At 36.7% G+C, this 14,608-nt stretch overlaps 1 protein-coding gene across 5 annotated transcripts in view; it reads left to right on the top strand.

Annotated features, from left to right (window-relative positions):
- PARP8 (poly(ADP-ribose) polymerase family member 8) overlaps nt 1-6,363 on the top strand; it is a 193,342-nt gene extending 186,979 nt beyond the window's left edge. For 4 of the 5 annotated variants that reach the window (XM_070056702.1, XM_051853483.2, XM_008262187.4 and 1 more), the window contains one exon: nt 1,873-2,249. In XM_070056702.1, coding sequence (XP_069912803.1) covers nt 1,873-1,975 — 103 coding nt within the window. In that variant the 3' untranslated portion in view covers nt 1,976-2,249. Of the gene's footprint in view, nt 1-1,872 lie in introns of all 5 variants that reach the window. The other variant, XM_051853484.2, reaches the window with a different exon arrangement.
- Nucleotides 6,364-14,608: the final 8,245 nt, after the last annotated feature.

Consider the following 14,608-nt stretch of genomic DNA (forward strand, 5'->3'; position numbering starts at 1 on the left):
AGGAAGCTGTGACACCTTTGTCAGTATTATTTTTTTTTTTCTGTAGAATAGTAGGGTCTGAAAAAATGCTGCAGTAGGTTGAGGCTAAGATGAGAAGTTACAGTATGCTGAAGACAAGTCTTGGTCAAACATCAGGTTTGAATTATGCATGCCTTACCAACATTGTGTAAACCTGTATTTAATGTGATAGGTGTGTTGAATGTAGCAAAAATAAAATAATGGAGATAAATAAAACACAAATTGGGAAATGTGGAATGAAGTTACATGTTAAGAATTATGTCTCAGATTGGAAAGCCATAAAAAGCATCAACCGCTTTCAGACCTGAACTTCTCACCCCCATCTCCTAGCAGGTGGTTTTGTCTACTTCATTCTCCTTGCCAATCTCCTCTACTTTTCCATGATCTAAAACCCAGAAGAAGCTTAATCTGTTTGTCTCAGTCAAACACTTTCATCTCCCTAGGACTGCACCTTCCAGCCAGGTTCCCTCTTCTACCTCTATTCAAAAACAGAGATGGCGTATTAGCTTTTCTGGTGCAGTACCTAGCAAGACATATAGAAGCCAGACTAACATATTTTATGCACTCAATAAGCTATACCTTTAAACAATTTGCCACCAATGCCTGATTAGATTTGAACAATTTAAATCATATTATGTTATGTTAAATATTTCCTGGTTCTTAACAAGGTACTTGCTGTTGAATTGCCTGAGAAAATACATGGAATTGGGCTGTGTATCGCATAGTCTGTTCTTTTGCTTCCAGTAGTGCCTCACCAAGATATGCCAAGTCTATCTAACATAGCAAACTTTTATGATGAGAGTTAACCAAATTGATAGGCAACCCTGAGTCATTTTGTTAGGAGTGTAGACTTGGTACAGATGGAATTATCACTTGGCATTTAAACAGTAGATTATATAAGGAGCTGAGTTGTCACTACTGTATGTCGTCACTTTCATTGTCCTGTATTGTGCTATTTCAGGCAAGTTTAAATGTGGTGAGGAAAAGACAGTGGCGTGCATTAATCTTTGAGACAATGTGCTTACACCCCTGGTTATCTATTTTGAAGTAATTACCACTTCTCTAAAGCTTCTGTCTTGAAGCCATTTTTATAAAGTAAAATTAATTCATCGCCTATTCCACTCTGAATATTATCATGAAAGTTTGAAAAATTCATCCTTGCAAAATTCTTACTGCCGAATAAATTTAGTTGAGGAAATGAATTATCATCTAAAATGTAATTATTTCTTTCTAAAGAACTTAGTAATTGCTGTCCTTTATTATTATATTTTTATTTCTACTGCACAGCTAAATTCTGCAGGCTTGCATTCTTTTGTGATGTAGGAACATAAATGAGAATGCATTACAGTCAAACTCAGTAGAGCAGGGAACCTGTGATAAAGAAAAACATGCAACACTGATTTTAACTGAGTAATAGTTAGAAGGTGAGCGTGGCAGTGAGGCAGTGGTAAAGAATGAAGTGAGTGGCACCAAGCAGAAAAGAAATGACTGAAGTAGGAGAGTGCAGTTGAGAAGTCCAGAAGCTATGGAAGTTCCTTCACAATATGCTTCGTAACTACTGCTGTGGGTAGTGCTTGCAAGGCCAAGACACGGGTGCTTCCTTTAACTCAGGCAATGCTTTATGTAAGCGGAGATAAATACTTTAAGACAGAGGGAAGGGGGGAATTAAGATATAACGCAGAATGAAAGGCTGGCCTGTGTTTAGTAATGAGGTACATTATTAAATGCCACTGAAAAGTAACTGGCTCCTTTGCTTTGAATTCTCTGGGCTGTGTTTTTGGTATCCAATAGTATTTCTCACCCATTTTAATGCGGTCATCATTTTGAATTATGTTTCTGTGTTTTGTATTTTAGCTATGAAGACGGCCAGGTGGGAGATGCAAATATTAACACACAAGAAGGAGGCATTCATAAAGAGATCCTCCGAGTAATTGGTAATCAAACTGCTACTGGTTAAAGGACCACCATTTAATTAACATGATTTGAAAGCCTTCCTCGGGTTCAAAGCTGGATTTTGAACTGAAGAAGATGATAAAATAATTTATTGTTATTATAAACAAAATTAACCCTTTGAATACTGATTTTTTTTCTTAGTATTTCTAAGTATCTCATTAAATACCCAAAATGGTTTAAAGTTTATCAATTGTAGGGTTATGGAATCTAGTAATAAAATTACAACAGCACTTAAACTAAAGTTTGGGTTGCTACACAATAAACAGATTGAAAAAACAGTTTTGTGCTGATATTTTTATATTAAATTCTATAATTGGCCATTTGGTATTATATACTGACATTTTAGGGTACCAATATAGAATTGAGAAAATTTTATAATAGTGATGTTGCGATTGGATGTGCGCACATTCTGCTGCACTATAGAATTAGTGGTATGAACCTGTCAATGTGTGGGGAGGGATGTTCCCTATTCTCCTATTTTTCCATGTACAAAAACCATTAGGTCTTAGAAGTAGTGCTTTCCCCAAAAGGATGTAACACACTCCAGAATGTGTGAGTGCACATAAATGTATGTATATTCACACATAGGGATTTTGACAACAGAGATAGCACAACTTTGCCATTCTGTCATCATGCAGTGGAAAGAAGATAATGTTTAGTAGGCAGCACATCTGGACATTAACCAAGATATGAGACAAATTTACCACCATTCATTCACTGAAGATAATTTCAGATAATTTTTCTGTTTGTTTAAAGAAATGTCCCATTGGTTAATAGATAACCCTTTTAAAATGTTACCTAAAAGTCATAATTTGGGGAACATTGGTGCCCCTGGTAGACTGAACGTATATTAAGGTGATCATATGTTTAAGAGAAAACCATTAAGAACTGAAACAAACAATATATATTTTTGATTTCCTGCAGTGGAACATTTAAAAATTGTTTATACGACACCAGCATTTTTATATTTATTTATCTAATACCTCTGCTTATTTTTTCCATATTGAGAAAGAGGACAAACTTTGAAGCTTCTTTATATTAAAATAATTTTTAACCTAAGTTTTTAGAGAACAGTAAGAGCAGCTCTGAGCATGTCTCATCAAAGTCATTTCAATTTCTTGAGTCCTAGAGTTCTTACTCATTTTAAGTTTTAATTGACAGTATTTGTTTTCCTACATGATGTCTTTGGAATAAGGCCATTTATGAAAGCAGTTTAATTAATGAGTCTGCCACTCTATTCAGACTCTGAATTGAGGCTCATATCTGATTTTAATTTATATAGGAAGAAAAAGTAAAAATGTGTAGTCATTTACAAGTATAATGTGATAACTTCAGTGTTTATTCCCTTTGTCTGGCTTAAAAGGGGAGAAAAAGGTCATACTCATTGTTAAGGGTTGCAGCTTAGGAAGTATTTACCAATGGTTTGTTTTTCTTACATTGTAAATAATTGATATGCTACTATCTCTGCAAAAGTGGGCTTGGAGTGGTTGGGATATTATTCATTATGATAGTATCTATTAAAACGTTGATCTATTCTGACTTGTGCCTCTGAACTCAGGGCCAGATTGAGGGATAATATTAGCATGGTACAGACAGTTTAATGTTGTATGAGCAGTTATTTGAAGAGTTGGTGTAGGACAAGAGAACCACTTCCTTCTTCCTGCTAAGACTTCCCACATGTCCAAAATGATTTTACCCATGTTGTAAAGACGTTAAGCAACAGTTATTTTTCACATTAATTCTTTGGCACACCCAGTACACGACATAAAGTTGAAGTCCAGGATTTGGGAGTGGGAGTACTTAGAACCCTACCTATTTGGCCACTGGGACCACTGAGGCACCTCTGAAAACTGTGGAGAGCCTCCAAGCACGCTTTAAAAACTGCTGTCCAAATCCTTTATGGTTGTATTTAACAGTTCCTTGATCTATAAGAAATATAGTATCAGAATCTGAAATAGAAGAGTAACTTAATAGGACTTGACAGAGACAATTTACGGGAGGAAACTGACATAATAAAAAATGGTGCCAACTTGAAAGAATAAGAATAAAATGCCTCGTAGACAAAAGTAGATTCATCTATCCAAGGATGGAAAGTAGTTGATCTTTCCATGACTACTAAATATTAACAACAATTGGCATCTTTGGCAATGTAAAATGTCTCCTAATGATAATCTAATTGACTTGTATTACAATGACAGATTTTCTCTGCAAAAATTGTGCCAGAACCTTTGTAAGCAAACATTCTAAGGAGAACCAAACTTTCAATTGAATTTTAAAACACTGGGAATACTTCTAGTGTACTGATGAAGACGCTTATTTTTATTTCTAAAGAATATGATGTCATAAATGTCACTGATAAATGACTACCATGCTTCCAAAATCCACACAGGTCTTTAAAATTTAAAAGCATAGACACTATTTTAATCTTGCATTGATTCAATCAGCCCATTAAAAAATTTGCTAATTGCTTATTTTATGATTCCAAACATTTGCTATTGTATTGTATTTCATTTGAAATCTGTCCACTGATGCTTTGTAATATTTATGTTAATAATGTAGCCATTGCTACTAGATATTAACCCACTGAGCAATGACAGTCACTTAGTTTCAATGTTGAAGTAGGGGAAGAAGAACTTTATTAGTTCTTCTTGCTCCTCCTGTGTTACTGGTTTTGTAAACATTTCACTATAAATGATTTGTCTTTTTTTCATTGAACAACAACAAAAAAAATAAAACATTTGAGAAGAAAAAATATTAATACACAAATATCTAATGTTGTAGAAACCTTCAGGTAAGGCACTTTTATTGCCTTAGGCTTAATTATGTTGGAATAAATTTTATTTTATTGTTTAACAAATCTCACTCAAATTTTGGAATTGGAGGTGATTTTCCAATTTAAAATTTAATCTTAAAACTGTAACATCCTTACAGCTCTTTCAGATGCTGTGTTGTATAAGAAACCCACCCAAACTATTGTTAATACTCTAAATGTTTCTCACTGAAGAAATTAAGAATTTGGAGATTAAATTCATCAGTTTTTCTCCCCCTTAATATGTAAGTCTGCTCATATATAAGTTAATATCACTGAAGGAAATTAAACAGTTCTTTATATGGTAAAAATGTATGGAAAACCACAACTTATCTTAGGGCATGATGTTTCAGGAAGCTGTAAGGAAAAACTCAGTATCCTTGTTAAAGAGTCTTGATAACTTCATTGGAAAGTGATTTAATATTTCTTAAAGGGCCATTCAACCTTAGTACCATCTAAGTAAATGCAAATTCCGTGTTGCTGTTTGAAGTGCATTTTAAAAGCATTATGTTGTTCTAGTGTCCTGCTGAATTCTTCATTCTAACACTACCTCAAGACAAATTCTGGACTGTTAAGGTAGATTGGGGTTCCAATGTAAGGAATAAATAAAAGTGTACAAATAGAAGTCATCAAGTAATTCAACAGTTAAAAACGTGTTGGACATAAATACTGTCAGTTGCTCCTTTACAATACTTTAACGTGGATATTTCAGACACTAGTGATAAATGACATAGTTAAAACACAATGAGTGACTTGAAAAGCTTTCAAGTTGAAAATTTAGCTTGTTCATTTTAAGATTAGTTTTCTAAATAGGCCAATTTTATGTCCATTCACAAGTTAAAACTTCCCACTCTAAAGCATTAAACATTAAAAAACCCAATTGCTCTCCCAGAATGGCAGCCTGAATACTCAAGTGTTTTGTTGGCATTTTAAATGCCTGCTACATTTTTGTTGGATTATATATAGTTTTGATGTATATTATTACCCAGTAAATTTTTCCTGGGGATTTTGTACACATTATGAAACATTAGGAGAAACTTTTGTAGGTTAAAAGTATTTCAAGTAGTTTTTAGACAAAACATATCCATGAGTGTGAAAAGCTGTGTTGAAGAATAGATTACATTACACATTTACCAGCAAGTCAGTAAAAAATAGTGCTTATTTACATAGTCAACATAATTTAATGTTCTAAAAATAATTTCCTCAATCTGCCCAATATTTAATGTATCATTTGAGATTTTAAAAAATGCAGCCACTCCTTTATGTAAACATTGAGATATGCCTATGTTTCTTTAACTATATAGCCTTCTTTACAAGAAATTTCTTGACTTTTGTGCACAAAATAGTATTGCAACCTGCTATATAGCCTTTGGTGCCTTAGAGTTATTATAAATATTTAACAATATGTACATAATGTAAATACTGCCAAGAGAGATCACTAAGGCCAAATATTTTCTCTACTCACTTTTTATCGCACTTGCTTTCTATTGCTACTTAAGCCTCTTTTATCCAGCTTTGTAATAGTTCTACCATTGTAGCCAATGTAAATGTTTACTTTCAATAAATCTGAATTTGTTCAACAAGTATGGTATATGTGGGCACTATTTTGAAAACTTGATTAGGCTTTAGATACCGTTTTTGATGAATCTTGCTTCTGGGGGCTACATATTGAAGGTTATTACCAAACTAAAAATGATATTGCCTCTTTCCACTAAAAATACTTTTAAACTAAAAGGGAAAAAAGGAAACAGCTTTTTTCAATATTCTCCATATAGTTGCAATCGAATTAATTGGTTGCATGCGTGCCATTTTATTTCAAATTCTGCCAAGAAGTTTAGGATTGAAATAACTGACTTTGTATAGTTTGTACCTATGCTCTATTTATAACACGTGGGCATAATATCAAAAGGAGCATTTCAAATGAACCATCCTGAATTTTCTAAGTATTTCTGACTTGATTAGTAAGTGGAAAAGAATTTTTAAAATACATCTCATTAACCAAACAGGACATTACTAAGTATGGTTCACTATTAATAGTAAATTTTTATGAAGTTTATATTCTCATAATGAATTTTTTTTACTCCTGGCAACTGTATAGCTGAGCGACTTGAGAAAGCAGACTTCAGTTTATTAGAGCTGATTTCAGTAACTAGAAACACATAGGTGTCCAGTATGTTTGTTTACACAGTAGGTCTGAATAGTATTAGACTTTTTGTTGCCCCAAAGGAACCTTCAGTCTAACTGTGAAATCTTTAGTCTAATTGCGAAAAGAAAGCAAACAGTTGGAAATAAGGCCGAGGATGCTGAATGGAAAAGACAAATCCAGGCAACACTTGGGGAAGGAACAAATCATCTACATTACAGCAATGGCAGGAATGCCTTGGAAGATCTGTGGCATTAGCAGGACTCTCAATATCCAGTAGACTGTCGACCTTCTGAGGACTTTAAAACAACAATGAAAAGAAAATTGTCGTGTCTATGGAAATCAACTTAAAGATGTAATGAAATTGAATAAACTTTAAAAAAAAAACTTTCTGTTGTTTCTGCACTCATTGAAATGAAAAATGCCTTCCCAATGATATTCTGAGCCCTGAAGTTAGTCCTAATGAGTAGTGTGTTCTTAATTTCCAGTTACGTATTCAGAAGACACTATTCACAATTCTAACATGAAATGCAAAAACCTCTACATCTTATACTGTCCATCAAGATGCATAATAGACTCTTAAGCATTTCTAAGTATTTGAAATCAAAATACTTTTGATATATTGTAGATAATTTTTGTATTAGAAATCACTGATTTTTCATTCAGATTTTTGATGATGTCTTTTCTAGTTCATGATTCAATCTCACTGACTGACCTCTGACACTGACCTGCCTTATCCTCATAAAATTTAGCTGACCTTTTCCAGCTCCATCACCCTTTTAATAATCACTGGTTAGTTTGATAAAATCAAGTTTGTTTTTAAATAGTTACATAGGCTGCTTTACAGGATGCTGGAGTTAAACAAGACTGACAATTTATGGAATATTTATTTGGCCTATATTTCTGTTCCCACCTTCCGGGTCTCTCTTTTTCATTATTTCAAAAAGCAATGACTTACAACTTATATCTAAGAAGACGGACATTTTCAAAATTGCCAAGTACATATATTTGTAGTTTAAAACTCATTTATTCTTGAATTTCAGATTCAGAGAAATTTTTTTAGATGGCATTTATTCTACATAGTACTCTATAATATAGAAAATCTTTATCAGTTATTGTCGCTCCCCCATTCGCGGAGGAACGACACTGGACCCTGCGCTGTTCTTTTGTCTGCTCGGCCCTTCCCAGGTTAGCTGCCGTTCCCTCACTCGCGGAGGAACGACTCCGTCCCGGGTTAGCTGCCAGCCCCTCCACCTCCGTGGAGGGGCGGCACCCCCTGCTGCTTTCCCCGCTTCCGTGGAGGAGCAGCACACCGCCGGCCGGCTCTCTCGGGGGCTGCTCAGATGTTATCCGGATGTTCCCCTTAGATGTTCCTGGTGCATGCCATCTCTCGCCTCCTTTATAGTCCTCTTCCACCAATCCCAACTCTGCTGCCCACATGCTGAGCACGCTGCTCTCCTCCAATCAGGAGCAGGATCAGCTCCTGCAGCTTATCAAACTGATGAGGCAGCTGCGTAGAGGTTGTTTGGTCTCTCTCTCTCAGCGCCATATTGTGGGCGAGCAGATGCATAGAATAAGTCTTAATTCCAGTAACTTAGTCTAGTCTCAGTTGCTCCCCACAAGTTATCTTGCATTTCTTTCAAAATAAATCTATGAAATATATTAGGTGTCTTATGTCCTATAGATGAAAAATTAAATAGCTGGCTCAAGACATTGCCATCTTCCAAATCTGTCATGGCTGCAAGTTTCATCTCTAAAGTCCTTCTAATAAACCAGGGTTTTTAGTGCTAATATCCCAGGTCAAGAAGAGAGCAAAGACACAGTAGAGAGAAGAGTCATGAGGAGCTAGATCTGACTGTCCTCGAGCTCTATCAAAGAAACCTGAAATACTGTCGCATAGGCTGACTGTGATTTTATTCTACAGAGCTTGGAAGGAAAGATTTGTGCTTTTGATGTAATTGGCCGTGGAAAAATCATTGTCAGCCCTTGAGTGACACCATGAAAGTGGGATTTGGAAACATGCTGGCAACTGCATGCAGAGAGACAGGTGGGAAACAAGAAGAAATGTTAAAAAATCTGTTGTAATTGTGGCAGGAATGAAGACCTGAAGAAGAGGAACTGAGAAAAGAACAGATAGAAGAGACAATGAGGAAGAGTTGGGAAAAAGCAGTAAGTTAGGAAGCAAGATTCTTGATTAATAGGTTAAGGAATAACATTATTGAGGATAATTTTCCACTTGACCTTCTGTTAGCAATAATTAAGATTTTCCTATGCTGTTTACTATTCAGGGAAGATCTGACTGAAGACACATGACCTGGCAATCCTGTCTCTGTTAAATCTGAGTACATTTTTAGCCAGTGATAGGGACATAGAAGGAATACTCTGAATTTAATGGCAATTTGTTTGAGAATGAATGTCTCCTCCTCTTTTAAAATCCAAGATTACCAAAAGCAATTCTGTACATCTTATATCTGTTTAAAATGATATATCATTGCCAGGATATACCAGATTTTCAAATTGTGTGTGTGTGTGTGTGTGTGTGTGTGTCTACCATGTAGTATAACCTGAGGGACTCACCTTCAGGGGTGGTAGGTGCACTTCATCTGGGAGACACAATCCTTTGTGAGTAGCTTCAACTCTCACCTGTAGTCCCTGTGACTACTAACTGTGCAGCTGTTTCCCCCATTTCTCCCCTGAGCTTCAAAATCATATACCACCAAACTTTTTTTAAAAAAAGATTTATTTATTTATTTGAAAGGCAGAGTTACAGAGAGGCAGAGAGAGAGAGGTCTTCCATCTGCTGCTTCACTCCCCAGATGGCCACAATGGCTGGACCTGGCCAACCTGAAGCCAGGATCCAGGAGCTTCCTCCAGGTCTATAATGTGGGTGCAAGGGCCCAAGCACTTGAGCCATCTTCTACTGCTTTCCAGGCCATAGCAGAGTTAATACCACCAAACTTAATCTGAATATGTGAATGGTCACACAGTATCCATCTGTTTCCCCAAGTCAGAAGGCAAGTCATCCCACTCCTTCCTCCTCTCCCTCAATCTACCATGCAATCCTTGTCCATATCTACTGTGTGTCTTCAGTGATCATGATCACTTGTGACTTCCTGTACGTTTTATGTTATATCATATACCCCAAGCAGCACTCCTTGACTGAGCCCCATGCCCTCCACCAGAAACCGATTCATCTAGCACAGGCAAATACAGAATTAATGATTGGTAAAATACCAAATACCACTTTATGGTAGTGAAGAGACATTACCTAGAATCTCATATTATTCAGATGCAGCTACAAAAGGGTTAACTCAGCACACACAGTGCCTCCCTCCAGTACTGTGGTCCTGATAAATAAACTACTATATATTTAAAAAATTGTTTTTAATTTATTTAAGAAGTATAGTTACAGACAGAGACAGAGGAAGAGGTCTTCCATCCGTTGGTCCACTCCCCAGATGCCCACTATGGCCAGAGATGGGCCGATTCAAAGCCAGGAGCCAGGAGCTTCTTCCGGGTCCCCCATGTGGTACAGGGGTCCAAGGACTTGGGCCATCTTCTACTGCTTTCACAGGCCATAGTAGAGAGCTAGCTCGGAAGAGGACCAGCCAGGATATAAACTGGCGCCCATATGGAATTCTGGCACTGCAGGTGGAGGCTTAGCCCAGGGCACTACAATGCCGGCCCTCCAGCTATTATATATTTTTGTCCCACCCCTTCCCTGATTTGCCACCCTTTCATAATGCTGAAGCTAAAGAGGTCTTTCTAAAATGTAAATCTGATTTTGTAATGTCTTTGCTTAAAATTCTTCAGTGTATCCTGGTGTCTGATTCAATAAAAACTTTTCACCAAGCTTCTCACACAGGGTCTTCATGGTCTGAACCTTTTCTCTCTTCAGTCTTGTTTTTCACCACTGTGATCCGTAAACTCAGCCCTGGAATCACACTGAGTTACTAGCAGTTTTCAGCACAGTCCATTGTTTCTTGCCTCCTCTCACATGTCTTTTCTGTCCACCCCGCACTTCATCTTCAACTTCTAATTCTCTTGGCTCCTCAATCTATTTTCACTTCTTCCAAAACCTTCCTTGTATTCCTAGTCTGTACTAGACAGTCCTTCTAAATATTCTCAGAGTATCTGACAGTACCTCATCTATCTCTCTAGCAAACAGTGTTGAAAAGGTTTATTGATTTGTGTGCTTCTTTCCCCCAGCTACTCCTACTTCCTCCAGACACAGATTATTTCTAATACTTAATAAATGTTTGCAATGTAGGAGACACACACATACCAATGCACAACATTATAAATATCTCATAAATACGACCTTCAAATCAATGTCACTAAAATTGAAAATCTTTAGGATATGTCTTCTACTTAGCACATACTGTGTTCATTAATCTAAGTAAATTTCCATCAAGGGGGCAAATATAACAAGCCAAAACCTTTGTCACCACCACCACCATCATCCTAAGTTCCAACTCCATCTCTGCGGGAAAAGATAAGGATGACTAGATGCTGCTAATGTCTACTCTCTCTCACTTTCAAAGTAAATATTTTCATCTTTAGGTAAAGCAGTACCTGGATAAGAAGGTCATTTTGAGGACCCACCAAAAAAATAAAACCAGTACTTTCAAATTTATAATTTAATGCCAGTAATTTGCATAGCCAAAGGACCATTGCTTTGCTAAATAATTACTTTAAATAATGAGCTTCCCTAGCACATTTAAGAGTTCATTTACAGATCATTAAATACTTGACACACAAGAAAGAGCTGCTTTAAGCTATAGTACAAATATTACCAATAAAAATAAATCAATGATGGAATTAAGCACATCTATAAATATATGTCAATGGGAAAATAAGGCTCCTTGCAAAGGAGTTGCATTCTTCTAACATAGTATAAATCGTAACAAACCTGAATTTTATTGCACATACCACTCGATGACATCTAACTTAATTTTTGCAGCTGTGTAATGGGGAACATTTCTATTCTTTATGCATTTCCTGGTTGACTTTAAGGATACATATTTCATAATAGTTGTGGGCTTACAGCATAGTCAATTTTCTGGTTCTAATATACAGCAGCCCTGAAGTGGTATAGCTTTCTGCAGTTCATTATTTGGGATCTCTCTTTGAGTTGCAGCCTGTTGCACATCTACCCATAATTCAAGGTCAAGTTCATGTACCCTCAAGTATATGAATACTTCCTGGGTCATTCGGCCATAAAAAATGTCTCTCTGCTCCAAATTCCTGCAACACTTTGCAGTTATCTTGGAGCACAGACTTAGGGTTGATGCTATGTCTATATCTTTTTGTTAAAACAAAAATGCCTTCCTGAGCAGTGTATTCTGCCACCATCAATAACATCTCTGTAATATGATACTTAATATCATAAATTTAATGTGTTAAGTATTCAGTGTCTAATTTTAAAAAACTTTGTAATTAAATACCATATTAGATTTCTGTTAGTATTATTAAAGAAAGTGACTGCATTAGTCCTGCCACTTTGAATTGAAGAAGACCACAGTCTCTCTATCTTCTTCAATACTTTCTCCACTTCCACCCAGGATAATTTGAGGGGAGCAACAAAGCAGAGTTACCATTGAGCTCCCTACTGCAAAAATGAATAATGGGTTCACAACTTTGCATCATCTCTGTGGGAGTCTCCTTAATTTGTCAAGCATGAAATAAAACTGTACATTGAACATGAATAGTAAACATTGAATATTGACATTCAGAAAGCATCTGACAAATACAGTTATTTTAATATGCAGAATTTTAAAAATATATAAGCAAACATTTCACAAGCATACTGATTTTGAGATTACTGTCTGATGTCTGTTTATAGGATCAGGTGTGCTATTTCAGCTTGAATAATTCTGAGAATGAGGGTTTAGAAGAGTGCCCCAGCATATTTTCCCATCCTATCAAAGTAGCAGCGCTGATTTCTTACTGGTCACCATGTTTCTGTTCAAGGCATCACCATTCCTAAAGTCACCAGGTTGAGTACCATTTCTCTTGCCCACTATATTCACTCAGTCACCAAGAACTGTCAAGATTTGTCCAAAATTATCTGTGATTCATCTGATCTACCACAGAATGTGTCAGCTCTAATCATTTTCAGTTATCCATCACAACACCCTTTTAATCCATGAGATATACCAGATTCTGAAAGTGTTCTCTAGAAGCTAATCTATTTGAAAGACTTATTTGTTTTATTTGAAAGACAAAATTACAAAGAGGAAGAGACAAAGAGGAAACACATCAATTTACTATTTCACTCCCCAAATGGTCATAACAGCCAGGTTTGGACCAAGCCAAATCCAGGAGCCAGGAACTCCATCCAAGTCTCCTGTTTGGTTGCAGGAGTCCAGGCACATAGGCCATCTTCAACTGCTTCCCAAGGCATATTAATAGGAGCTGGATCAGAAGTGGAGCAGTCAGGTCTTGAACCAGTGTTCATATGGGATGCCAGTATTGCAGGCAGCAGCTTAACCCACTGTGCCACAGCACCAGCCCCTAAAAGCTCATCTTTCACCTTCAAGATGTGGCTCTTGCCTTAAAAGATTCTACAGTTTACAAGACAGTACATATAAGAGGCAGTTGCAGTTTAGTATATTTTATGATATCTGGGAGTTTGTGGGAGGAAATCTGTCACTCAGCCTTGAAGACCATGTAAAGTACAACCCTTATGACAAGCTCTTGTGGTTTCCTTTAATATACGGGCCTACTATGTATCAGAGCATAGCATTTAAGCCCTCGATGAAAAACCTAAGCAGTTCTCCATCTTTATGAAAAAAATGCATTCCTTTCATTTTCAGCCAAATCAGGGTCCCCATTTATTCCTAAATCTATCAAACCTTTGGATCTCTTCATTCTATACCTTTCCTCCTTTTGTTTCCCCTTGATTCAAATCATTCAACCCATTCCCACTGTCACATATGCTTGTTTTCTTTCCTTGAAATCTAAAAGGAAGTCCTACCTTCTCTCTGCAGCCCTCTGACAGATGCAGTCTTTTTCTTCTGCACAATCTGATAGCCATTAATGAACATTTCTTGGAAGACTCATGGCATTCTGCCCCAGGTAACAACAGCACCGGCCTTGTCTTGTTTCTTACACTGGACTGGAAGGGAGACAAGGTCAAAAGCAACAACCAGCACTTGAGGAAGCACAAGGAGGCCTCTTAGTTAATCTGAGAGCCCCATGACACCAAGGAGAGTACTATTTATTAGAAATATTTATTTCTCAGACCCCTACCTAGAAGCCCCAGTGTGAACCTTGACTGTCCCATACTTACTTCTCATGTAACTGTTTATAAATAATACCTAGCTTTTGGGTTTTTTAGAAAACTTTTATTTAATAAATATAAATTTCGAAAGTACAACTTTTGGATTGTAGAATCAACCCTTAAGGCATTTGGATATAGCTAAAAAGCCCATGAGAGTATCTCAGACATGGAAAGCTGAGACACTGTGGCAAAAAATGATCTAAATGAAAGATCTCTGTGAGTGAGATCCCAGTGGAAAGAACAGGTCATCAAAGAAGGAGGTACCTTTCTCTGAAGGGAGGAGAGAACTTCCACTTTAATTATGGCCTTGTCTAAATAAGGTCGGATTCGATGAACTCAAGAGGCTTCCATAGCCGTGGCAGCTCATGACAACAGCCTCGGGTGATTACTGACGTCATAA

The sequence above is a fragment of the Oryctolagus cuniculus genome, chromosome 14 (assembly GCF_964237555.1).
Source record: "Oryctolagus cuniculus chromosome 14, mOryCun1.1, whole genome shotgun sequence".
NCBI lineage: Eukaryota > Metazoa > Chordata > Mammalia > Lagomorpha > Leporidae > Oryctolagus > Oryctolagus cuniculus.